Source organism: Capricornis sumatraensis, chromosome 23, assembly GCF_032405125.1.
Source record: "Capricornis sumatraensis isolate serow.1 chromosome 23, serow.2, whole genome shotgun sequence".
NCBI lineage: Eukaryota > Metazoa > Chordata > Mammalia > Artiodactyla > Bovidae > Capricornis > Capricornis sumatraensis.
This window is the reverse complement of record NC_091091.1, coordinates 42,512,337-42,539,321: the sequence shown is the minus strand read 5'-3', so window position 1 is coordinate 42,539,321 and position 26,985 is coordinate 42,512,337. Positions and strand designations below refer to the sequence as shown.

The 26,985-nt window shown below is 51.1% G+C and overlaps 1 protein-coding gene across 1 annotated transcript in view; it reads right to left on the bottom strand.

Annotated features, from left to right (window-relative positions):
- Positions 1-938: 938 nt before the first annotated feature.
- Positions 939-26,985, bottom strand: part of DMBT1 (deleted in malignant brain tumors 1) — a 70,936-nt gene continuing 44,889 nt past the window's right edge. The window contains exons 21-40 of the mRNA XM_068961510.1: positions 25,838-26,161; positions 25,111-25,140; positions 23,526-23,555; positions 22,902-22,928; positions 21,503-21,826; positions 21,066-21,092; positions 20,438-20,470; positions 19,616-19,642; positions 18,855-19,008; positions 18,357-18,559; positions 17,638-17,958; positions 17,107-17,133; positions 15,163-15,195; positions 14,068-14,097; positions 13,681-13,831; positions 11,852-12,060; positions 10,567-10,751; positions 4,052-4,440; positions 3,192-3,460; positions 939-1,417 (exon numbers count right to left, since the gene is read on the bottom strand). Of these exons, the coding sequence (XP_068817611.1) occupies positions 1,251-1,417; positions 3,192-3,460; positions 4,052-4,440; positions 10,567-10,751; positions 11,852-12,060; positions 13,681-13,831; positions 14,068-14,097; positions 15,163-15,195; positions 17,107-17,133; positions 17,638-17,958; positions 18,357-18,559; positions 18,855-19,008; positions 19,616-19,642; positions 20,438-20,470; positions 21,066-21,092; positions 21,503-21,826; positions 22,902-22,928; positions 23,526-23,555; positions 25,111-25,140; positions 25,838-26,161 (2,960 nt within the window). The 3' untranslated portion in view covers positions 939-1,250. The remainder of the gene's footprint in view (positions 1,418-3,191; positions 3,461-4,051; positions 4,441-10,566; positions 10,752-11,851; positions 12,061-13,680; positions 13,832-14,067; positions 14,098-15,162; positions 15,196-17,106; positions 17,134-17,637; positions 17,959-18,356; positions 18,560-18,854; positions 19,009-19,615; positions 19,643-20,437; positions 20,471-21,065; positions 21,093-21,502; positions 21,827-22,901; positions 22,929-23,525; positions 23,556-25,110; positions 25,141-25,837; positions 26,162-26,985) is intronic.

Genomic DNA, 26,985 nt, shown 5'->3' with positions numbered 1-26,985 from the left:
ATCTCCTTCCTGTCTGCTTTTGGTGGTTGTCATGGGAAGCTAGACACCAGGTCCCCTGTAGCCCTGCCGCCAGAAGTCTAGGTTGACTAACCCTCCCAGTTTGTTGGGGACAGAGAGTGTTCTCAGGACACAGGAGAGCTGTGCTAAACTGAGAAGGTCCCAGGGAAGCAGAGGTGAGTGGCCTTCTCCCAAACAAGAGTGATTTAAATGAGGATCCACTGGCCAAAGGACAGAGGACAGAGGTTTTATTGGCCACATGGCCAACCCTCTGCTGCAGCATCCGCCTGGCCCCTGTCAGCCTGGTGGGAGATGCCTTCACAAAAACTTCAAAGGTTCCCACTTCCTGTATTCCCTGACTCTCCACCAAATCCACTCTCCTCCTCACACCTCCCAGGAGACCATATGGGAGGAAGGAGATGTGTCCAGGGTCACTGCTGGTTTCTCTCCTGTGACCCCTTGTAAGCTCCTGACATTTTACCCTCTCAACCTACAGTCCCAGCTTGACCCTCAGGCCAGCCTCAGCCTCCTGAAACTACCTGCTCCATCAAGGACTCGTAGCAAGAAGGAAATGTCCCCAAGGCTCTTCTACAGAGGCTGTAATGTGTCCTGGGAGGGGAGGCAGGCAGATGTGGGGGTGGGTGGCAGTCTGCCCACCCACGATCACCTTGCCTATGAAGACCGCCAAGGGCTGCGAGTGGCAAAGGCTGGGAAGCTGTGTTGGTCCCGTCTGCCCACTGCTCACTCCACAGTCTCCTCAGTCTTGGGGTCACTACAGAGCAGGGCCCCATGGCCATTTCCATTCCTGCGGGAGCCCCTCTAGCCGTCCACCAAACACGAAGAGGTCCATGCTGGCTGCAGCCCCGGAAACAAGTGACCAATCTGGCAGCTGCTTTGAAAAAAGTTCTTTATTCAGCTTGCCCTTTAACAAGGAAAGGCTAAGCTATATACACCACAGGCCAAAGAATCTGGTTCCTAAAAGGTCAGAAAAGAAATTCTATCCACAGCTGCAGGCGGAATTTTTAGGTCCCCGACCTGCTTGCCTGAAATTTTGTCCCTGCGCTGAGCCTGTGTTTTGGAGGAAATCTGCGCTCATCTTTCTCACCCCCCTCCTCCATCCACCCCCACCATGCACCGGGCCAGAGTTTAACACAGTTATGTGCGCTGGGTACCAAGCTCCGGACACTGATTTCTTCCCTCCTCACGCGCTCCAGAGCACAGGGACTTGGGTCTGAGCACCGCGTCCTCCTGCTTCACATCTTAGTGCTTGGAGGCTGGGCACGGGCGGCCCACACTCTCCGCCCCAGTGCCAAGGCTGCCACGGCCACGACCATGACCACGAGGACCCCGGCAAAGATGGTGGCACTGTGGTAGCTCCCGTGGGTGCTGGTCTCCTCCTCCGTGTCCACCACCCGCCGGTCTGGGAAGGAAAGGAGACTCGGGGTCAGGATGAGCCCAGCAGGGAAGGAGAAGGGGAGACAAGTAAGGGCTAGGTGGGGGAGGGGGTGTCCCAGGGCACGGTGATGGCAATCAGAACCGTTTGGCGGGAGGGAAGAAAAATAAAGGGAGAGAGGTGTGCTTTTCAGGAAAGTGAGGCCAGATTGCCCCCACCTCAAGGCAGCTGAGTATCAGCCCTGGGAGATTTCACAGTGTCTTGTCAGCTCTCAGGAGCAATGAAGGATTCTAAGCAGAAGGGCAGAGATGGGCTTTGGGATAGTCTTTCTGGCTGAAGGCTCCTAATGAATGTGAAGGGAGGGAGTTGGGGCATTTGACCCCATCTGGGAATGGCTACAAAGTCCCAGCAAGAGGAAGAGACATAGGACTTAAGTTACTGCCCTGCCTGTGGGAATAGAGAGAGGGGAGAGATAAGATTGGTCCCCATTGGCACCCTTTGCCTGGTCCCTGCCCCACCTTCCTTCTCTCTGTAGCTCCACCCCTCAAGGCGGGTGACATATGATGGAGCTGTGTCTCCTCCTGCTGGAGCTGCAGGGGTTTTGATTTATTTAGTTCTATCTCCTGGCACACAATAGATCTTCCAGAGATGATCTTCCAAAGATCACACCAGTCCACCCGAAAGGAAATCAACCCTGAGTATTCACTGGAAGGACTGATGCTGAAACTGAAGCTCCGATACTTTGGCCACCTGATACAAAGGGTCAACTCATTGGAAAAGACCCTGATGCTGGGAAAGATTGGATGCAGGAGGAGAGAAGACGAGATGGTCGGATGGCCTCACCGACCCAGCGGACATGAGTTTGAGCAAGCTCTGGGAGATAGTGAAGGACAGTGCCCGACTGAGCAACTGAACAACAAAGATGCCTGGAATGCTGAAAATGTGAGGGAAGAGCCTGGAAGCAGCCAGACTAGGGCAGGGCCTGGGTCTGGGCCCTGGGAGGGAGGGAACTGTCAAAGAACCTCTGTGAGGAGGAGCCTGTGCCTTCAGGGGGATTTGTGGCAGCTACTGCTGCCCCATCACTAACGCCACCACATTTGTTGGCCTGGCCCAGCCTGGAACAGAAATGATGGGAATCCCTCTGCAAACATAACCTCATCCACACCCACAACAGAACAGCACAGCAGGGGAGCTCTGCTCCCCATTCCAGGTGCAGAAAATGAAATGGCTTTTCCAGGGTCAACCACTGGGAGCTGTCAGAAAAAACCAGTCCTGCCTGCATCTACACGGCCCTGCACAGACCCTGAGGTCACGACCCTGAGGGGAAAGTTTGTCCTCATCATAGGTAATAACGTGATCATTAATGTTAACATTGATGACAATATGGCAGGAACAAAGTCACTGCTCTTTGCAGCCAATGACTTGTACCAGGCAGAGGCCAAAGCAGTGTAACTAATGGTGTTTTATGTAACCCTCTCTGCAGTCCTAAGAGTATTAATGTTTTTGTTTCATGGATGAGTGTGAGATTTGTATTCAGAACCCTCAGGATAAAGGTGTCAGGTGTGCTGTGTCCCAGGTTAGGACTGTCTTGACCAAACCCCTCACATGCATCCCCCCACAGACCAGAAGCCCTTGGGAGAACATGGGAACCAGGTCTAGTTCAACTCTGTATCGACTCTGTGTCATATAGCACAGGTGCCCTATTCAAGGGGAAATAGGACACCCACAGAAGCAGCCTGAGTCCCTGTGGTTCACGGTCCAGGGCCCAGGCAGATGGTGGGGTGGGAGGGGGGCCACCTACCCAGCTTCCTCTTCTGGGGCGAGGCCTGCAGCTGGATGGGTCCCAGGACGACGTCCACCTTCTCCTGGTAGGAGCTCACGTCCCTCTTACCCCTCACGATGCAGCCTCTTTTGCAGCGGGAGAAGGGGTCATACGCCCTGCACACGACCATCTTGCACTTCAGGTACACGGAGGGGAAGCGGTTCAGGAAGTGGAAAGAACTGAACTTGAAGCGGACGATGTTGGACGAGGGCTGGTGGTAGGGTCGGTAGGTCTCATCCTTCACACACCTGGAGGAGCAGAGGAGTTGCCGTGAGCTCGCAGCAAGGCGCTGCGCTCCTCACGCCACCCAACCATGCACGGCGTGTCCTCCGGGGAGGATGGCGGTCACCAGGCCACCTGCTGCCTTCACAACCCTCCTGTGGGCCACCTGCTGGGCAGGCTCTTTGTCCACTGCCCCATCTACCCCTGTTTAACCTTCCCAACAGACTGGGATAAGGGCTTCACTACGCTCATCTGATGGCTGAAGAAACTGGCTCAGAGAGGTGCGATTTTCCATCCAGGGTGATGCAGCTAGCACGGCACTGAGCTGGTTTCTCAACCGCAGTCTGCTTCAAAATCAGTGTTGCTCCTGCTATATGCATATCTTTGGAACCTTAAGGCTCGCCTGGAGTTTAGTCACTTGGTCTAATTTTACTTTACAGCTAGCCTGCTGGATGGCAACTGACAACTCCCTGAGTTCTCCAGATACCCAGAAATGATAGCCTGGCTGCTGAAGCCTGAGCTGCTGGAGCCCAGTCTGCCTTCCTTGCGCTCTGGGCTAGCTGGGCATGAGTTTATCAGGTATAGGCCGAAGTCCACTCCCAGAAGATGCTACTTACCCGCTCCGGATGAGATCGTAGGTCAAAGATGTAAAGTCATTGGGATTCGGTGATGCCACACAGGTGTCCACAAATAAGGCTAGGGAGGCTCTAGAACGGAGGATTTCAGCCTGAAGGTACAAATTCTGGTTTAGGTCCACATAGTATGGGCTGCTGGTCACTGGATACAGGAACGAGGAGGATGTATAAAAGGAAATGTTCACGTCAAAATTGCCGTATTGTATGTTCTCAACCTCGATGGTGTCATTAGTAACATAGACCGTGTTAACCCAGGTGTTCTGGAGCATCTTGCAGCTGACGTGAATTTGGAGGTCCCTCTTCCTGTTAATGACGCCGCCTGAAGCAGTCGCTTTGAGGAAGTTGGAGTAGGTAATGGTGTCATTATCCACCTGGAGGGGCAGGAAGGAGAGCAGACGCAGGCAAATGTCATCCACTGAGGGCATCTCATTGCTGGTTTGGGTTAGGAGGAGATTGAAGTGATGCTGCAAGACTACAAAATGCTCCCAAAGCCTCAGAGAGATGGGAGGTATCTGTCACTCTGGCTACTGTTACCTGGGGTAGACACACTTCCCAGCAAGGTTCTCTCCTTTCACACCTCCCCTTTCCTTTGCCTCATGATACAGACCACGAGGTTGGTGGTCCTCCCGGGAGCTGCTGCTCATGGAAGGATGGGTGTGTCTGGATGACCCCTACCCTGGCTGTATGACTAAGTTGAGTTCGATCTTCCTGGCTCGGGGCCCTTCGGGCTGTTCTGTTTCAGTCTCACTCTGGGAGAAATAAAGGGAAGCAGTTGTGAGGGAGGGGCGGCTGGCGGGATTCGATTTCACTGTGCTGTGGGGATGCGTGTAGCTAGTGCAGCTTGGTGTCTGAAGCTGCTGGAGCCCAAAGCAACAGAGATCCAGACTTATAGCCGTGGCAGCTCTCTGACCTCTGGGCGGGAACCTCCCCAGAGGCTCTTATGGGGTGGGCGCCATGGCAACACAGGAGCATTTCCATCATGCTTTGCCTCTCTGCTCCCCAAACCACAACACCATTTCCTAGTGCACCTTTCAGGAAGCAGCAGTAGGTCTCTCATGCTGCTTGATGGGCTTACATCTTGTAAGAACAACATCTCCAGGGGAAAGAGTCTCACAACCTGATGCTCTGTGAGCAACTCAAGGAAAGGGTGATGTCTAAGCATCTCTCTTTTCCCAGAGCTTGGTAGTGTTGATGATAGCATTATTAGCATCAATAAAAATTCATGGAATGGAGGAAAGACCTGGGACATAGAAGCCCAGCAAAAGTACTGTGATGAAAGAAGGATGGAGCTGGCAGTAGCAAGCCCAAATGGCCAAAAGGTCACAAGTGAACAAGTGCCCCTGGAAGCCCCACGGTCATGATCATCTGGCCGCAGGTGAGCTGAGCACAAGAGCAGCATTCCCAGGTGGAGACAGGGGAGGGGGGAGGAGTCCCTCCCAAATGCTGTGATGGTCAGAACCTTGCCTGGTACGAGTTCCCACCAGCTGTGGGCGCCTTTGCAGGAATGGACACAAAAATAGTGGCCTAGATAGAAGCCCTTGTAAAATGTAAGACAACCTTAACTCTTAAAACAAAAATGGAAGGGGGACTTCCCTGGTGGTCCAGTGGTTAAGACTGTGCTTCCAATGCAGGGGGCGAAGGTTCAATGCCTAGTCAGGGAACTGTGGTCCCACATGCCCTGCGGCTGAGTCAACAACAACAAAAAAAGTGAGTCGCTGAGTCACAGTCATGTACACCGTGAGGAACAAAAGTACATTCCTGGCCATTTGGGAGATTAGACAGGTTCCCTTCTGAAGCCAGCACTTGTACAACCGAAATATAATTATTCTTTAGAACAGCATGTGTTGCAGAGGCTTTCACTCCATATCTGAAGTTGCAGAGCTCAGCTCTGAGTTAGTCCCTTCCAGAAAGACTTGTGAAAAGAGAAAAGTTTAACAGGTAACTAAAGTGGTTTTAGTGGAGAAGGAAATGGCAGCCCACTTTAGTACTCTTGCCTGGAAAAGCCCATGGACAGAGGAGCCTGGTAGGCTACAGTCCATGGGGTCACAAAGAGTCGGACACGACTGAGCAATGTCACTTTCACTTTCAAAGTGGTTTTGCTGCTGGGGGAACCTTGCCTCTTCTCTCACCTTGGTTTCCCTTTTTTTCTGTCAGAACGAGTCTCTGGGCTGCAGGGGATGCCAGAGCCTGCACTTTGGCCTCAGGTCTGGAGGAGAACCTAGAAGGGCCTCTATGCCTTCCAGGCCTCCATGGGAACTGTTACTCGCTCAGTTGTGTCTGACTCGTTGCAATCATGTGGACTATAGTTCACCAGGCTCCTCTTGTCCATGGGATTCTCCGGGCAAGAATACTGGAGCGGGTAACCATTCCCTTCTCCAGGGGATCTTCTGGACCCAGGGATTAAACTCCAGTCTCCTACATTCCAGGCAGATTCTTTACCACCTGAGCTACCAGGGAAGCCTCTATGGGAAGTACGCTGTATTTACATTTTCTTTTAAAAAATGGGGAACTTTATATTGGCGTGCCAGTGATTAGCACAATAAACCACATAAATGTTGTCATCCTGTTACTCCTACAAAGCTGAACTGAAGTGTCTTCAGTTTGGACATACACATGGAAGTGTTTTTGAATCCATATTTGTCTCTGGTTTCCATGCTCAAGCTAGATTCTGAATGCACACCAAGCCACGTGGCATGCGGGTTTAGTTCTTGATCATAAGAAGCAGTTCTGACTTTAAATTAAAATTCATTATTAGACATCTGCCCAGGTGGCACTAGGGGTAAGGAACCCGCCTGCCAATGCAGGAGATGCAAGAGAGGTGGGTTCGATCCCTGGGTTGGGGAGATCCCCTGGATGACAGCATGGCAACGTACTCCAGTATTTTCGCCCGAGAAATCCCATGGACAGAAGAGCCTGGTGGGCTGCAGTCCAAGGGGTCACAAAGAGCCGAACACTACTGAAGTAACTAAGCACGCACGCCCACACTGTGCAAGGCAGGGGATGGATGGGGAGGGCAGGCTGTCCTGGCCTCTACATTTGCCCGACACCGCCTAAACAGGGTACCTGGAAGAGATACAGAAAGTTTCAGCTACAGATCACACTATCCTGTCTTTGAATCTCGGCTCGTGACCATGTGGCCTTGAGCAAGTGGCTTAACCTCTGTAAGCCTCTGTTTCCTCTTGATTAAATGGGAATAAAGGTTGTCTCAAGAATTTTGAAAGTCTCGTTGAAACTCAGAGTTCGGTGTCTGGCACACAAACTAGCCGTTAGTAATCTGATTATAAAGGCTTAGGCTCCGCACCAAGGGGCATAGGCTGTGGCAAAGATGAAGGAAATGTGGGCCTGCCTTAGAGGCATGGTTTGTAGAGGATACAGGTATTTAAATAAGCAGAAGAATAAGAATTAACCTATGTGGCCCACGACCATCCAGGTTAGAAGACCGGGGCTGCCCTGTGGCTTTGGCATCTCCTAACAGAAATGAAGGAACACAGATGGAATAGCCCAGACATCAGAGGCTCCAGGCTGTACATTTGGAGCCAGGAGGGGTGGCTGCCTGTGGCGGACCGACTCCCACTGACTAAACTCAGGACTAACCAGAATCCAACATGACTGATTTGCAAAATGCAAAAGCCAGGTGGACTAGAGTGTTTGCAGGGCGTGACTCATCTGTACGCTTCTCTGCACTTATGCCTCCATGACCCACTCAGGTCCTCCCAGAAAGAGATCCGATGGGAGCTGGGTGACCGCAGTGTTGACTGCAGACCCTCGGGCCCAGGCACCCGTCTGCCGTCCACAGGCTCATCTGGTTAGCTAGTCGAGAGTCCCCTGTCTCTGTCACTGTTCCTTGTGACTGGAACAGACAAGGCACAGCACCCTCATGGCCCCTTGCCTGGCACACAGCAAACAGGCAGAATGTCTTTGGTGACTGACAAACCCTCTGATCGTGTGTGTCACACACACTGTACACATTTGAGCATTTCATACTGTATATTCGCTGCAGACTAAACCTAATAAAAAACTTCCTAGGTGGCTCCATGGTACAGAATTCACCTGTGAATGCTGGAGACGCAGGTTGGATCCCTGGGTCAAAAAGATCCCCTAGAGTAGGAAATGGCAACCCACTCCAGTATTCTTGCCTGGGAAATCCCATGGACAGAGGAGCCTGGGGGGCTACAGTCCCTGGGGTCCCCAAAGAATCAGACATGATCCAGTAACTAAACAACAACAAACCTAATAAAAGCATTTGCTCTGTGTCTGTTCCTTGACATCATGAGAAACGCTGGGCTGAGTGCAGCACAAGCTGGAATCAAGATTGCTGGGAGAAATACCAATAACCTCAGATAGGCGGATGACACCACCCTTATGGCAGAAAGTGAAGAAGAACTAAAGAGCCTCTTGATGAAAGTGAAAGAGGACAGTGAAAAAGTTGGCTTAAGCTCAACATTCAGAAAACTAAGATCATGGCATCTGGTCCCATCACTTCATGGCAAATAGATGGGGAAACAGTGGCTGACTTTATTTTTGGGGGCTCCAAAATCACTGCAGATGGTGCTTGCAGCCATGAAATTAAAGGACATTTACTCCTTGAAAGGAAATTATGACCAACCTAGACAGCATATTGAAAAGCAGAGACATTACCTTGTCAACAAAGGTCCGTCTAGTCAAGGCTATGGTTTTTCCAGTTGTCATGTATGGATGTGAGAGTTGGACTATAAAGAAAGCTGAGTGCTGAAGAATTGATGCTTTTGAACTGTGGTGTTGAAGAAGACTCTTGAGAGTCCCTTGGACTGCAAGGAGATCCAACCAGTCCATCCTAAAGGAGATCAGTCCTGGGTGTTCATTGGAGGGACTGATGTTGAAGCTGAACCTCCAATACTTTGGCCACCTGATGCAAAGAGCTGACTCATTGGAAAAGACCCTGATGCTGGGAAGATTGAAGGCAGGAGGAGAAGGGGATGACAGAGGATGAGATGGTTGGATGACATCACCGACTCAATGGACATGGGTTTGGGTGGACTCCGGGAGTTGGTGATGGACAGGGAGGCCTGGCGCGCTGCGGTTCATGGGGTTGCAAAGAGTCGGACACGACTGAGTGACTGAACTGAACTAAACTGAACTGTTCCCTGAAAGACAAGATCTGGAAGTGGTTACTTTGGTGGCACTCAAAAATTCAGAACTAGAATGGAGAGTTTGAAATAAATTTGCATGGAGTTAAATGCAACAACTCCAAGAGTGCCAGCAGGGCTATACTCATCATCCCCAACATTCTCATCATCCCCCCTATACTGCTGGCAGTAAGAGGCCCGACATTCTCATAATCCCAGAGCTCCATCTGCCTTTTGCAGGCATCGCCCCCACCAGGCTGGCCCATCACACACTGACTCTCCATTTCTAAGCTTTGCAGAAATGGAATCACAGGGCAAGGGATCTGGCATGCCTGCCTTCTTTCACCCATTGCCACATTTTTGAGATTCTCGGAGTCTGACGTCAGCCCTGCCACTACCTACCTGGCTAAGGAGCCTTGGGCAACCTGCTTGACTCCTGGAAGCCCAGTTTCCCTGCTTTTCAAGTGGGATGACAGTGAGGGGAGGCTTGTTGCTTGTATCTTGTTGCTGGAGGACTTCGGGAGTTTTACCGGGACTAATCTCAGGGTCTGTCACTTGTAGGGTGACAGGATCGAGGAGTTTCCTGGGACATGGGACTTCTCCTTGCTAAAATTGGCCAAGCCCCAGGTCAGCCAAGACAGCTGGTCACCCTAGGTGGTGACAGTCCAACAAGTGGCACCTGGAGAGGCGGATGTATTGTGAAGCTAATAAGCTTAAGGGCTTCCCTGGCGGCTCAGTTGTAAAAAGCATCTGTTTGGGTTTGATGCTTGGATGAAGAAAATCCCCCGGAGAAGGAAATGGCAACCCATTCTAATATTCTTGCCTGGAGAATCCCATGGACAGAGGAGCCTGGTGGGCTATAGTTCATGAGAGCTGGACACAACTTAGCGACTAAAAACAACTAAGTTTAGGCTTCAGCACCCCCATCCCCACCCCAACCCCATGCACAGGTCCTCCCAGGGGTCAGCAATGCGCTGGCACCACCATGCGTTTCTGTAAGATTTCTAAAAGTAAGATATGCTTGCGTTCTTTCCACAAAGGAGGCGCCCGTCCCTCTCACCCACCCCAACCTCGACCTATGTAAGCTCTAGGACCTTCAAAACCTGGAACTGCCTCTGGGAGTTGCTACTGTTCTTGCTGACCTGATGGCAGCCTACCAGGCACCCTCTCTGCTGGACACTGTGGGAGAAAACTCCCCACTGACCTTCTTTTTCTGTTTGAACGTGGCTGCAGCCACATCATGACACCAAGGAACACATTTATATCCTCACCCAGATTATGTTCTGGTTATACCACAAGTCATGTTTTCTGGGTCCCCAGGATTTCCAAAGCATAGCAGCCGTTGCTAAGAAAGCTTGCTTGGCAGGAGGTGGGGGGAGGCTCCAGGCTTACCTGCTGGGTGGTGCCGCAGCCGGAGTAGGGAATCATGAACGTCACCTGGCTCGACGTAATCTGGGGCTGACACTGGTAGCTTGTGTCCGAGCCGGGAATGGCAAGGTCCCTGGCAGAGTAGCCCAGGGATTGGAGGTAGCTCGTCTTCACATTGGCTTGCATGTGATTTTGCAGGCAAAGCAGCTCTGGGGGCCAAAGGCAGATGGTGCAGTCAGTCAGCGCACCTCCCTCTAAGCCCACAGAAAAAGACTGAGATGGCTGACACATGGTCTTCCTGTGGACACAGCTCACCACACCCCCAGATGCCCTGGGGCTCAAGTCAGTTTCATTCTCCTGAGACCCCTATAAGGGCACAGGAACAAGGATTCCTCTGATGGAGAAATGGAGGCAAGATGCAAAACAACAAAATGTTTCTGCCAGGTTGCCATTTATCCTTTTGGTAGGATAGCACTTGGGCCTCGCTGGTGGCTCAGATGGTGAAGAATCTGCCCACAATGCGGAAGACTCAGGTTCGATGACTGAGTGGGGAAGATCCCCTGGAGAAGGGAATGGCAACCCACTCTAGTAATCTTGCCTGGAGAATCCCATGGACAGAGGAGTCTAATGAGCTACAGTCCATGGCATTGCAAAGAGTCAGACACAGCTAAGTGACTGACACACACACACACACACACACACACACACACACAGAGTAACACTTGGGGCAACCTTCAGGGATGTTGGGAAATCAACATCCTTAGCTGTGGACTTAGCATAGGTCCTGCAGCTAAGGGCAGGTCAGTGCTTAAAATCCTGACCACAAAGATAGCCAGCACATCTCCTTGCCTGGCCCCTGGTCAATCTGTACATCAGTCCATTTAACAGATCCAACCGTGGCCGCCAGCCTCTGCTGGATGTGGCTGAGAGAGCAGCTCAGACCACTTTCAGGAATCAGCCAAATGTGCTAGGTCTCAGGACAAGGCCAGTGTCCCACACTCTGGGAAGGCCACAAGGTCTCAAGCCAGGTGGTCCCCTCTGCCCTTGGCACTGACATCTCACTGTCTGATGACAGCATCCTCTCGCCCCTTCTGCTTCGTCTCTGCTGACCACAGAAAGGCCAACCCACCACCCATCAGCCAGTCCTGGGGAGCCGGAGTCCCCAGACCCCTTGCTCTTGGCCCCCTTCTGCCCCACACCAAGCCTTGATGACCTGATGGGGCGGCTCTCTTTTCTCCTTCCACAGCCCTGGGATGGCTGAGCCACCAAAGGCGCTCAGAGGCATCACCCTGGATGGGCGAGGACTTACTTGTGTTCCCATTGGAAGGAATGGAGAAGTATTCAGCTGAGAACCCTCTCTTGGTAACGGAGGTGTCGCTGACGAAGCGGATGGAAATGAAGTTGGACGATGAGGTGAAGGAATCCCTTGCCCCGTCACAAACCCGGGCAAGCAGCTGGGAACTGTGGTGGGGGCCGTCGTACACTTCGATGTAATCGTAGTTACAGCCGCCTTCCAGCCTGCAGAGATGGAAGGCACAGTCTGGCTTCACTTTCAGCCAGGATTTGATGCCGGCGGTCAGAGGTGTTACATCTCTAAGCCAGAAACTCCGACAAAATTAATAATCGAAGGGAATAGACTTTCATTTTTTACCGGAGTAGAGTCAGTGTATAATATTACACATGTTATGGGTGTAAATATAGTGATTACAATATTTAAAGGCTATACTCCATATATACTTATTTAAAAGATATTGGCTCTCCTCCCTGGGCTGTATTGATACCATAGAGCCTTGTAGTTTGTTTTCTACATCATGGTTTGTACCTTTTCATCCCCTACCCCAAGTGCCCCTCCCTGAACCCCTCTCCCCACTGGTAACCACCAGTTTGTTAGACTTTCTTAAATCCAAAGGGGGTTCATCCTCCCATGACCTCCATACATCGCTCTTAGTCCTGCCTTTTGGGGTCATGCATATGAAATCTACAGCTGCTCTCTTGACAGCCCTTCACCGTTGGTAAGAAAGAATGACATCCCACCTTCAACTTTATCTTTTGTCAAAAAGACCCCAGTTTCCCATAGAATTTTTTTCTTAAAATCCATGAATTCATAGTGACAGAAACAAATAATTGAACAAATAAATACTGGGCAAGTCAGATAACCTCTCTGCAGCTCAGATTTCTTATTTATAAAGGTGAAATCTCCCAATGCAAGTATACTAAAGAGAGCGATCATGAGGCTCTAACAGTGGAAAAGTGCTTCCTAAAATGCCACAAATGGTGGTCATTATTATTAAGATGCTGGCTCAGAACTAGTCACGGTCAACCTTCCTCTGTAGAATTTCATGAGCTTTAAGTACAATCCCCCAAATGAATAGTAATGATGAAGAGATTAAAATAGCATCATATCTTTTGCAAAACTCCACACGAATTCCCAAGGCAGAAACTCCCAGGCCACTGCAACCAGAAATCTAGAGAAAAAACTACTTTGTTCAGTGGTGACTTTTAGAGAAAAAATGATGGTACCGCTTTCCAGGACTCTACAAGCTACTGGTGTCTCTGTGTGGTCACCCCAGCCCCTTGAGCCAATCATATATCCCAGTGGTTCTGATGTTGTCTCCTCTTCTTAAAACAAGGATTCCCACCCTTCATTGGATGAGCAACAGATAACCTATGCTCTGCCACAGGAATTATTCCTCTTCTGCCCGAAACCACTCCCCCAAGAAAGAGGGAGCCGAGAGAAAAGAGTTCAGAAAAACTAGTGTGGTTGTTAATAGGATTCTTTGTGCTATTACTACTTCTAACAATAATCCCTCCCATTGGTTTGCCCAAGTATTTTCATATATTTCTCCTGTGACTTTCCCAGGAACCAGGAAGGGAGGGGAGTGGGTATTTTATTATCCTCTTTTGAGGCTCAGGAGATTTAAATGATTTCCTGAGGTCACGCAGCAAAGTAGTGACAGGCCTGCAACCTGACCCAGGACTCTGATCCTGGAGTCCCCTCCGCGGCTGCTCCTAGGCTCAGTCGAAAATGGAACCCGTAGGAAAAAAAAAGGGCAGTGGGGCAAATATCTCTTCTGAAGCGCCATTTCTCTCCTCCTAAACTGTCTGCAAGGTGCTCACCACACCGTCACACGCACTTACTGGACATCTCTGAAGGTCACAGTCACTCGGTAGTTGTTTTGAACTTCAATGTCCCACACACACTTGGCGTTGTTCGGATAGTTCCTAGGGTAGAACGGGCTGGAAACGTTCCCTGAAGATTGGGTCAGGAAGCCTCCGCAGGAATAATTTGCTGTTGGGACAAAGGGAGAAATGCCGATGACCCGCAGTGTACACCGTGCAGTCACACGGGGGAAATCCACCAGGAGGCGCCTATACCTGGACTACCTACTGAGGGTCAGGGCGGTGCCCCTACAGGGCGGCTGTACTTAGGGAAGCCATCTCCTCACGGTTCTCCTCATCCCTCCCCAGTGTCACTGTCATCAAGGAGAAGGGAAGGGGGACTGGTCAACGGGGCTCAGAACTTACTGGCTGGGCTGGTGACGTCATAAACAGGATCTGTTGACAAACAGAAAAGATAATGATCAGTTTCCTGGCACCCTTGGCTCAGCTGCTGAGTCCCTGTCAGCTCTGTGCTGGAAATGTGCCAACCCCAGGTTCCCAGCGAGATGCCAGATGCGGGACTTGCCCTCTGGGAGCTCACAGCCTAAAGAAGAGGCTGAAAAAGAGCGAATCCCAGCCTCCAGGGATGGGACTGTGACAGAGCAGAGCCCAGGAGGTGCTAGGAGCTGGGAGATTTGGCTCCTGACCCAAACTGAGGAGGAGAAGGGGACGGGTACACAGGGAGGTGAGGCCAAAAGGTCAGAAGTGTGTTCCAGGCAGAGGGGACAGCATGTGCGAAGGAACGTGCTGGTATGAGAGTAGGTATGAGAGTAGCTGGCATAACTGGGGAACCCGATGTGGGTGGAGCAGGGATGGGAAGGGTGGCAGGAATCAACTCCACAATGGGAAAGAATTTGCAAGCTGTAGAGATTATCCTGAGCACTGAGGATCTGCGTCCAGATGGTGCTAAGGATTCCAGCCTTGGGGCAGGGACAGACCTTGGCATTAGAGCATTGCAGAAAATGGGTCATGGGGAGGGGCAGCCTGAAGCTGCTGCTCTGCTATAGGAGACCAGGTGGTGAGGAGGGGAGGCTGGGGCTGCAGAGGAGAAATCTGGGGCATGGTGAGGGGGCAGTGAGGGGCGGTTCAGCACCCACTCAGAAGCAGGCTATTGGGAACTTTCGTTGATTACATGCCAGGCTCCGTCCAGGCTGCACTGACCTGGGACTAGTATCCCAGACAAGGGGCGGGATCTACACAGTGGGAGACTTCACCTAGACACTGACCAGAGACCCGAATCACCGGATGGCCAGGTGATTAAAGGACAAAGAAGAGCCTGGAGAGAGGCGCAGCCCTCCTGGGGTTGGGACATCAGCTACAGAGACGCCACGTGGCAGAAAAGTCAGGAGCGGTGAACTCACTGGAGAGTGAGTGCCGTGACTGCAGCCCGGAGACCAGCAGCCAAGCCTGGGGAGAGGAAACCCAAGGCCTGCGGGCCAGGTGGGAAAATGTGATACTTACTCTGAGTGGTTGTAGTTGTTGAGGACAGCCAATCTAGAAAGCAAACCAAGTGATTTTAGGATATTGCTGGATCATGTTTTAATTCCATACTCAAGAGTTTGATGGAGAAAGTAAATTGTTCTCCTTACTTCAGGACTTCTCAGAGACTTGATTATACCAGTTTACACTGTGACCAGCCGAAAGGGGTTAGAGAACACACCACATCCAAACATACTTGCACCAGACATTATCCTTGTGTCATAAAGATCATTTGGGGAATTGCTCTCAACATGAAGGATTACTTAAGAGATAAACCTCTGTAGGGCTGCTATTCGGTCATGGTTCTATGATGGTGACAGTTCTGCATGGCATGACTGGGACACTTATTTTCATAGAAATGATCAGAGGACCTAATCCTCTCCACCCGACAGCAGCTCTGAACAGGCACAGGCAGCAGGAGGTGGCGGGGGACCAGAGGTTCCTCCAGGGACAGCTGAGTGACAGCTCTGGTCCTGGGGACTCAGCAGGTCACTGAACAGCCTCCAGAGTCTTCAGAGGTGCCAGGAGCCAGTGTGAGGAACTCTGCCCGTGGCAAAGGTCATGAGGAAGGAGGCTTTGGCATACGCAAAGGCGGGACTGAGCCTCAGGAAACCCCCTGTTCCCGAGCATCTACCCCCAAAACCAGAGCCTGCCTACTTTACTGCTTTAAGCTCCCACCTATACCTCTGACTTTACGGGGAGCTATCCCCCACCACCTCTATCGGAGAAGGAGTTAACCTACAGCTCCAGTTAATAAAAATTCCTGGGCATGACAGGGGTGTCTCAGGTCAAACCTCTCTGGTGGCAGACTAGCTTGTGTGACAGGATTATCCACACTCTTGCTACTATGCACATGATTGTTTACAACCTCTCAACCATAAACAGCACAGAGAGTTTGGAGTATTTTGAAAGTCTTAGTTAGCATTGGGTTTTTCTAAAGATAAAAATCATGTTGGTGAAGAGTTTTTCATTTATTGGGCCAATGTTTGCTGCTAAATCTCCATATTCCCTGCCCTTATAATGAATATAACTAGCATATAGGAGAAATAAGTATTAACCTTTAAGATTAATCATGTTAACCTTAGGCTAAGTAAATTCCTTTCTTAATTGTAACACACTACACCCTCACCCTATAGGAATGCAACTTTATCTGGTACCTTCAGAGGGTGGTGCCTGGTTTAAGAAAAATCACCCCTGGAAAATAAGTTTCTGGTTGACTGACCGTTATCAGAAAAGAACGGATCATAACATGTTAGCAGGCCCCCTGGCCAGAAGATGATGTAAAACCCCTAAGACCTTTCTGTATACATTTATATGAAGCACCTGATTTTGATAAAGGTCAGGACTATTGACTCCCTTGTGACTTTAAAATTTCCATTTGTCTCTATGTGTAACAAAAGGTATATAAGCAAACCTGAAAATAAATAAAACGGATCAGTTTCTGGAAAGACTGATTCCCCCGTGTCGTTCTTTCTTTCCCCTTCTGGCTGAATTCCCATCTGGAGTGTGGATGCTCACCATGTCTACTTACTTGCCCTGGCTTCTAAGACCCACGTGAGAGGGAGCCCAAGGCGGGGCACCCTCCGCTATTCAAGAGGGCACCGGTGGCCTACATAGTTATGGTGCAAATTCCTTGTCTTGGAGTTTTATTGGTATTCCATGTAAACCAAGTTATTCAGCCTCTTTTTCTCCACTAGTATTTTCCTACTACACTATTTCTTTCTAATCTCCCTCCATATCTTTAATTAAACAATTAATTCCTAGGATGCTGACTCCGTCCCCACTTCGAATTCCCTGGATCCACCAGGGCTGGACCCTGGCACGGAGGATAATGACTCCCCAGGAGGAGGCTGCTCTTCTTCTATTGGAAACCTGAGAGGTGGAATCCCGGAGAGGATTTGGTTGGGTGGGACTGCAGGGACTCACCCGGAGTGGAGGAATTGGTTGGTGCAACTGCAAGAAAGAGGAAGCGTGATCAGCCTCAGCTCCAAGTTGTTGTTGTTGTTTAGTTGCTAACTCATCTCGGGCACTTTAAGGACCCCATGAACTGTAGCCCGCCAGGCTTCTCTGACCATGGGATTCTCCAGGCAAGAATACTGGAGTGGGTTGCATTTCCTTCTCCAGGGGATCCTCCCAAACCAGGGATCGAACCAGCATCTTCTGTTTTTAGGTGAATTCTTTACCCTCCGAGCCACAAGGTAAGCCCATAAAGCAAATGGGAGAGTAATGGTAAGCTGGATAGCAGCTGAGCGTTCAGCACAAGGACCAGAGATGAAGTGGCCTCTGCAAGGTCTCCTGGAGTGCACAAGTCAAGGGGTACTCTGACAAGCTCCTTCCCACCCCCACACCCTGAACTAGCCACAGACACCATCAGTCACTGGCCTCCAGTTTCCACCACTCCGGTTTCCAGCAACTCAGAGGTGAAAGGGGCCTTCCACAAATGACATCACCCAATACCTGAGCAAATGACTCCAGCATCTTCATGGTGGCCACAATTGTGGAAGAACCAGCCTCGGTTCCGGCACTGCCAGAGATTAGACTCCGCCCCTGAGCACACCACGTCATCCAAGGTAATGGGGCCAGAGCCAGAGCCAAAGTAGGCATTTCCTGGGGCTGAGACTGCATATCCACAGCCCAGCTGTCTGCACACCACCTGGGCATCTTGAATGTCCCAGCTGTCATCGCACACTGTTCCCCACTGGCCACCATGGTAGATTTCCACACGCCCAGCACATGTGGGATGGGAGGAGTTCCAATTCACCAATCTCAAGCTGACGTCTGAAAGACACACGCTGTAAGTGGTGATGACCCCATCCCCCAGCAAATACCCAAAGCCAATTAACCCCTGGTTCTTTCTCCATCCCAAAAGTCACCCAATGACACTGATCAGTGAATAAACAGCTACATGATCCACCTGGAAGGGGCCCTTGACATCACAGAGTTCAGATCCCTCATCTTCTAGATACATTCTTTTCTGTATACGCTTCCATATTCTTTCCACACGGTTTATCACAGGTTACAGAATATAGCTCCCTGTTCTCTACAGTGGGACCTTGATGCTTATCCATTTGAATGTAGTAGTTTGCTTCTGCTAATCCCCAAATCTGCAGCCATCCCTTCCCCAAAACCCCATCCCCTTGGTAACCACAGATCTTTTCTCTATGTCTTGTACTCACTTCTTGGAAAGGAGTTATACCAAGCAGAAAAACCAGCGTTTTGGACACTGCCATCACTCCGAAATCGAACAGTCAATCGGTTGGAATAAGAAGTGAATATTTCCCTGGTGTAATGACAGATTCTCCTCGCTGAAGCATTGCTACTCAGCGGGCCATTAAGGATTTCAACATAGTCAAAATTGCAGCTACTGTGTTTCTCCAACCTGTATGGAAAACGGGATTCAGGTCAACATCAGGATGTCTGCTGCTCATAAACTTTGTAGATATTTTGGACTTTATGAGAAATGTCCTTGAATCTAAGATCTTCTTGCTCTTCCTTAATCAGATCAATGTACTGCCCAATATTGAGACTGATACTTCCTGGTGGGGATCAGAGAAACCTGAAATGTAGTCCACGGCACCCGAGGTGGGAAAGCCTCCCAGCCCAGAACCCAACCCAAATGACAAGGTAGTCCATGGAAGACGCCTCCTTCTCCAGGTGGCCTGGGGGTTACTTACTGCAGACTGTCGAAGCCCAGGTTTATGAGGTAGCCGGGTTTCACTTGTATTTCCCAGACACAGTCGGCATTGTTGGGGTAGTATCCTGGGTAGAATGGGCTGGAAAAGTTCCCACTGGCACTGAATAAGAAGCCGCCACAACTTGGAAAGGAACCTGCAAAGCAGAGAGAGAGAAACACCCTCATTGTGGCAGGTCTCTGGGGGTGTTGTGACCAGCGGTTATCTTCCAGATGAGTGTCCTCAGGAAGTCCTTTTCCCTCCAGCAGGACTTCTCAGTGCCTTGACCATTCCCACCTACTTGGAGACTGGTCCAAAGGACTGGTGTACACAGGAGCACACCTTTCCATTTTTGGCACCAGATGTTTTCAAGGGGCCCTAAAGATCATTTGGGGATCACTCTCAACGTGAAGGAGCATTTAACAGAGAAAGCCCTGCAAGGCTGCCACTCCATCTGTTTCGAAAATGGTCACAGTTCTGCATGGCATGAGTGGGACACTTATTTTCATAGAAATAATCAGAGGACCTAATCCTTTCTCTCTCACTGAACAGGCACAGGCAGCAGGAAGTGGCAGGGGACCAGAGGTCTCTCCAGCGACAGCTGAGTGACAGCCCTGGTCCTGGGGACTCAGCTGGTCACTGAACAGATTTGAGTCCTCAAAGAGAAATGACTCCCCAGGTAGAGTCTGCTCTTCTCCTTCTGGAAACCTGAGAGGATGGAATCCCAGAGACATACCTGGCTGGGTGGGGCTGCCGGGGCTTACCTGGAGTGGAGAAGTTGATTCCTGGTCCTGCAAGAAAAGAGGAAGCATGATCAGCCTCAGCATCCACGATTGGCTGCAATGACCCCATCAGTTTCCTGAGAGAGATGCTGAGTGCCCAGCCCCTCCGTGGCCAGAGAAGGGAGGCCTAGGAGTTGCACCAGGGAGCTGCATAGGAAACATCAATCTCACACATCATTCTTCACAAACAACAGCAAATATTTGGGCAATTTCACTCTTACAAACTTGACATCCCCTCCTCAATGTAAGGGATTGACCTTGCCATTGGCTGAAGACGACCATCACTGAGAGAATGGATCATGGGGAGGGGGCAGCCTGAAGCTGCTGCTGCTATAGGGAGCCCAGTGGTGAGGAGGGAAGGGTGAGGATGCAGCAGAAAGATCTGGAAGCAGGGTGGGGTAGTGAAGGGTGATTCAGCGGCAACTCAGAAGCAGGCTGTTGGGAGCCTTTGCTGGTGACACACCAAGCTCAGCAGTGAAGCAAGGTCCATCCAGTTTGTGCTGACCCCCGACTAGTGTCCCAGGCGAGGAGTTGGACATAAACAGGTGGTCAGCATCATCTAGAGACTGGCTAGACGTAGGAATCTCATCCTGGTCAGACTAGTAAATGATGAAGAAGAGCCTGGAGAGAGGCCCAGCACTCCTGGGGTTGGGACATCAGCTGGGGGACATCACATGGCATAAAGTCAGGAGAGGTGGACTCATTGGAGAGTGAGCACCCTGACTGCAGCCTGGAGACCAGCAGCCAAGCCTGGGGAGAGGAAACCCAAGGTCTGTGGGTCAGGTGGAAAAATGTGGTACTTACTCTGAGTGGTTGTGTTTTGTGGGGGCCACCAACCTACAGTGAAAAAAAAGTGACTTTAGGATGCTGCTGAAAATTTTTAAATTCCATCATCATCATTTTGGTGGAGAAAGGAAATCCTTGTCCTAATAAGGATGACTCGGAACCTTGACTATTCCTACCTACAGTGTTACTGGCCACGTGGGTTAAGTACATAGAAGTTCCCACCTGATTCAGGAGTAGATATTATCACTGTGGGAAAAGATCATTTGGGGAATTGCTTTCAACCTGAAGAAATTTTTTAACTGATAGATATTTGCGAGTCTGCTACTTGGTCATGGTTCTAAGTGGTCACAGTCTTCACGGCATGACTGGAGCACTTATTTTGAAAGAAATGATCAGAGAACCTAATCCTGTTTCCCCTCATAGTAGCTGTGAGCAGGCACTGGCAGCAGGAGGTGGCAGGGGGCCAGAGGTCCCTCCAGGGACAGCTGAGTGACATCCCTGGTCCTGGGGATTCCACTGGTCTCTGTACAGCCTCCAGAGTCCTCGAAGGTAAATGAATCCCTAGGAAGAGGGTGTTCTTCTTCTATAAATATGAATAGTGGAATCCCAGAGAGGAGCCTCACTGTGTGGGGCTGCTGGAACTCACCTGGAGTTGAGGAGTTGATCTGTGCAGCTGCAAGAAAGAGGAAGCATGATGAACCTAATCACGCAGGCTCAATACAAGAAACCCATCAGGTGCCTGAGATAGAGATGCTGAATGCCCAGTCCCTCCAAGGCCTGAAACGGGCAGCCTGGGATTTGTCCAGAACTGAATATGAAATATCAAGCTCAGACATCATTTCCACAAATGAAAAAAGTCTGAGAGGAATTTGCTCTTACAACCTGTAACCACACCCCTCCTCTGGGGGTCCAATACAGAAGGGGCTGCAGTGGATACATGAAATCCAGGACTGAGATCTATCAATGATGGAGGAAGGAAAATAGCTCATCTTCCATGGAAGCTCAGTGTGATGGGAGCCCGTGCAAAGAAGAGTTCTTCTTGGGAGAAAATCACTGACTAAAATGGAGGTCATGTAAACCAACCTGAGCAGATGACGCTGGCGTCCTCGCTGTGTCTGCAGTTGTGTGTGTTCCAGGGGTTGTGGGAGCAGCTCCAGAGGTAGGTCTCATACCCTGAGCAGCCCACGTCATCCAGGACAATAGGCCCTGAGCCCTGACCGAACCAGGCATCTCTTGGGGCTGAAATGGCCCAGCCACAGCCCAGCTGCCTGCAGACCACGTTGGCATCATTCACGTCCCAGTAGTCATCACACACGGTGCCCCAGGAGCCTCGGTACAGGACCTCCACGCGGCCCTGACACCTGTCACCTCCGTTCACCAGCCTCAGGGCCAAACCCGATTCGGTTCCTGGAAGGAGACAGGAAAAGTCACCCTCCTGTTTGCCCTGAAGGAAAAGGCACTGAGGACTGAGATTCAGAATTCTTCCAGGGAAAGGCTGCTGAGGTCTAGGTAGTGAGTCCATACGGATGTGACTGAGCGTGTGCATCACTCTTTATTTCCGATGGCTGTGTGATGGAATCCTGGACTGTGGACTGTGGACTCGCTCTGCAGGTTCTCTGATGGTATCCCCACATTCAGCAATTCAGGGACTGAATCCTGTCTCAGGATGCAGGTTGGAGGAGGGGAAGCCCACAGCCTGAGTGGGCAACCTACATCCCAGACCTCTGGGGTAGAATGAGCCTCTGCCACAGAAGACCGCTGACACAGCTTCCCAGTTCCCACCAAGGTGCCGAGTTTGGCCATGCACCCCATGTGGGAACCCACTCCGTCAGCCCGAGGTTATTCGGAACACTTTTCCACTCAGTACATATTCAGGTACTTTCACACACAACGTCTAGCTTGAATCTTTTTTTTTAAGCTTGAACCCTGAAACAACTTTGGAATTGCTGGATATCACTGGAGAACTTGGAGATGACTGGGGAGAAGGCACCTATTACCAGCAGGCTCTTCACAATCCTTGCAGGACTTTCTGCTCAACATCGAAAACAAGACTCTGTCCTCCTGTGGCAGGACACTTGTGGCTGACAAGTGCCCCTGGGCAGGAAGCAACCTGACACTGAAGCTCATCAACAAACCAGCAGAGGTCAAAAAGTGCGTGGGGACAAAGAGTATTGGAACTTCTGGATCCAGCTGTACCTGACATTTACCCTACCGCTCAATACTCTCGATATGTAGGCCGTGGGACCAGCCCCAATTAAGAGGGTGGGAGTGGCCATTCTAATACTTGCAAACAAACCATTGTGAGTAACATATGGCACTACATGTAGGTAAAGCTGATGTATAACTCTGGAAAGTGAAGGCAACCGTCCAGAGTAGATGCGGTGCTGCCTCAGAACCTGGACCCAAGAGGCAGGAACAGCACCCATGTCTGTGGACTGGAGTGTGGCTGCTGGGACTTTAGCAGAACCTGAATAACACTCACCATATTCAGTTGTCGGATACGACCAATCTGCAGGGGAAACAGAGCAGGATTACAAAGAAGGTTAGGAGAATCAAGGCTGTTCTCGTACCTATGACCGGGAACAGGACAGTGGGGTCTGAGGGGCTCCACCGCCAGAGGAGAAGAGGCCTTTTCTGGGAGTTTGCTGTGAGCCCAGAACGTGTCATCAAAGGTACACACTCATCTAAGGAGGCAGCACAGCCCACAGAGCCATCAGCATGTCCTGCTGACTGGGTATTTCTTGGTAAGAGCATTGCCTAGTCTCCATCTGGGGTGGAGGACAGGAAAAAGCTCTGTCCTCTCCATACACATAACTCTTGGTCCAGAGAATATGTTCAAACAGAAGTGACTCCAGTGACACCCAACGCTATCACCCAAAGCTCTGGGGAGACACTGTGTAGCCACAAAGTCCTGAAATCACTGAGCCAGTCCAGAGGAGGCCTGTGTTATGGCTCATTTGGACCTGTCTTTGTGGTCCAGATTGACCAGGGCAGGTACTGAGAGATGGAAAACCTCCACAGTCGCCTCCTGGGGCTACTGGATGAGGGCTCTGGGGGTGACTGTGGGGGAGGGGACATCCCGGAGTCAAGAGCCAGCAGGACTCACCTGGCACAGCCGTGGACAGGGTCTGGGTAGCTGGGGGACAGAGAACACAAGTCAGAAACAGTGCACAAATGGGCTTCACGTGGGCAAAGGGGTGATGCTAAGTTGCAGAGCCGCTGAGGTGTCAGTCCATGCATCTGCTCTGCCAGGGGTGGAAGGCGCCCTCTGTCATCCTCAACCCTCCCAAGATGGTCCTCCTGAGAAGTTCCAGCAGACTACAATCTATTATTTCCAATATCAAGGTAATGGACTCTATGTCTTGATGACAGAGTGGACCCGGAGCCAATCGTCAACCTCACAGCTTTTATACATCCACTGAGGCAGAGACAGGGCTCCAGCTCCAGGTCAGGTCCCGTGTGTGATCTGTCAGGCTCGACCTTAGCCAGTGACAAGCTGGTGCCTGGCACGTCACACAGGGGCCACTGCCCTGCTCACAGCAGACCTGGTACCTAGACCGTGCTTCCAGGCTCCTTGGATGGGCCACGGTCCAGGACTCAGGAGGCAGAACCTGAGTCTGACAGTCTCTCTAGGACTTTCAGCTGAAGGTCTAGAACAAAGAGCATCTTTCTCCCCGTTGGGATGGAGACTTGGAGCTGACCCCTGTCCCCATGACAGGAAGTAAAGTTAGAATGAAGCACAAACACATAAAAATCAGGGGTATAAACAGTGGTTAAGACAGGTAGTCCTGGGACCTCTGGACCCAGCTCTACCGGAAGACAGAACTATGACTACATGTCTTGGACATGAAAGTTACTAGGTCCTAGCCCAGCTTGAGTGTCAGTTGAAATTCTGCCACATGGAAACTGAAACAGCCTAACAAATACATTCTCTAACGGATAGGTCGTGGTTATCCACAGTTCAGATGAGTAGATGGAATCCCTGACATTGAATGAGGTGGTGAACACAGAGCTTTAAGCCAAGATTTAGACATTGAACCCTGATAGCGCGGCAGCATCAAGTGATGCTCCCCATAGTCAGCTGTCGGATCCCACCAGTCAGGAGGGGAGACAGAGCAGGATTACAAAGAAGGCTGGTAGAATCAAGGTTGGTCTCATTCCTATGACTGGGAACAGGACAGTGGGATCTGAGGGGCTCCACCTTCTGCGGAAGAGAAGCCTTTTCTGAGAGTTTGCTGTGAGCCCAGATCGTGTCATCAAAGGCACACACTCAACTAAGGACGCAGCACAGCCCACAGAGCCATCAGCATGCCCTGCTGACTGGGTACTTCTAAGAGCATCACCTAGTCTCCATCTGGGGTGGAGGACAGGAAAAAGCTCTGTCCTCTCCGTACACATAGCTCTTGGTCCAGAGAATATGTTCAAAAGGAAATGACCACAGTGACACCCCACTCTGTCACCCAAAGCTCTGGGGCGACACTGTGTAGCCACAAAGTCCTGAAATCACTGAGCCAGTCCAGAGGATGCCTGTGTTATGGCTCATTTGGACCTGTCTTTGTGGTCCAGAGTGACCAGGGCAGGTACTGAGAGATGGAAAACCTCCACAGTCCTCTCCTGGTGCTACTGGTTGGGGGCCCAGGATGTTACTGGGGGGAGGGGACATCCCAGAATTAAGAGGTAGCAACACTCACCTGGCACAACCGTGGACTGGGTCTGAGCAGCTAGGAGAGAAAGAAGGCAGGTCAGACACATTGTGCAGAATGGGCTCCACGCGGGCAAAGGGGTGATGCTAGATGCAGACCAGGTGAGGGGTCCTTCCGTGCACCTGCTCTGCCATGGAGGGCAGGGCCTCTGCCATCCTCAACCCTCCAATGCTCCCCGTGAGAGGTCCCGGCAGACCAGCATCTATTATTTCCAAAGTCAAGGTGATTGATTCTGTGTCTTGATGACAGAGTGGACCCAGAGACAATCGTCAGCCTCACAGCTTTTATGGGTCCACTGAGGCAGTGAGACAGGGCTCCAGCTCCAGGTCACGACCCGTGTGTGATCTGTCAGGCTCGACCTTAGGGGTTGACAAGGCGGTGCCTGGCAGATCACACAAGGGCCACTGCCTTGCTCACAGCAATCCTGGTGCACAGACCGTGCTTCCCAGTTCCTTGCTGGGGCCTCGGTCCTGGACTCAGGAGGCAGAACTGGGGCCACTGGCAGCCCCAACCCATGCCCTCTGCTCAGAGACCTCCTGGCAGTTGTTCTAATTCCCATCTACATACCCAGAGGCCAGACAAACCTAATATACTAAATAACAAAGCACTGGAAGGATTTCAAGGAAAAGGGAAATGTAGAGAGTGCTTCTCGAGGGGATCAGAATGTGAGCAAGAAACACCTCCAGAGAAGCACACCCAGCTTATTGAGACCCACCTGAGCAGATGACGCTGGCGTCCTCGCCGTGTCCGCAGTTGTGTGTGTTCCAGGGGTTGTGGGAGCAGCTCCACAGGTAGGTCTCATGCCCTGAACAGCCCACTTCGTCCAGGACAATGGGCCCTGAGCCCTGACCGAACCGGGCACTTCCTGGGGCTGAAATGGCCCAGCCACAGCCCAGCTGCCTGCAGACCACGTTGGCGTCGTTGGTGTCCCAGCTGTCGTCACACACGGTGCCCCAGGAGCCTCGATACAGGACCTCCACTCGGCCCTGACACCTGTCACCCCCGTTCACCAGCCTCAGGGCCAAACCCGATTCGGTTCCTGAAAGGAGACAGGAAAAGTCACCCTCCTGTTTCCCCTGAAGGAGAAGGCACTGAGGACTGAGATTCAGAATTCTTCCAGGGAAAGGCTGCTGAGGTCTAGGTAGTGAGTGCATACGGACGTGACTGAGCGTGTGCATCACTCTTTATCTCCGATGGCTCTGTGATGGAATCCTGGACTGTGGACTGTGGACTCGCTCTGCAGGTTCTCTGATGGCATCGCCACATTCAGCAATTCAGAGACTGAATCCTGTCTCAGGATGCGGGTGGGAGGAGGGGAAGCCCACAGCCTGAGTGGGCAACCTACATCCCAGACCTCTGGGGTAGAATGAGCCTCTGCCACAGAAGACCGCTGACAGCTTCCTAGTTCCCACCAGGTGCCGAGTTCCGCCATTCACCACTCGTGCGAACCCACTCCGTCAGCCCAAGGTTATTCGGCACACTTTTCCACTCAGTACGTATTCAGGTACTTTCACACACAAAGTCTAGCTTGAATGTTCTTTTTTTTTTAAGCTTGAACCCTGAAACAACCTTGGAATTGTTGGATATCACTGGAGGACTTGGAGATGACTGGGGAGAAGGCACCTATTACCAGCAGGCTCTTCACAATCCTTGCAGGACTTTCTGCTCAACATCGAGAACAAGACTCTGTCCTCCTGTGGCAGGAGACTTGTGGCTGACAAGTGCCCCGGGCAGGAAGCAACCTGACACTGAAGCTCATAAACAAACCAAGCAGAGGTCAGAAAAGTGCGTGGGGACAAAGAGTATTGGAACTTCTGGATCCAGGTGTACCTGACATTTGCCCTACGGCTCAATACCCTCGAT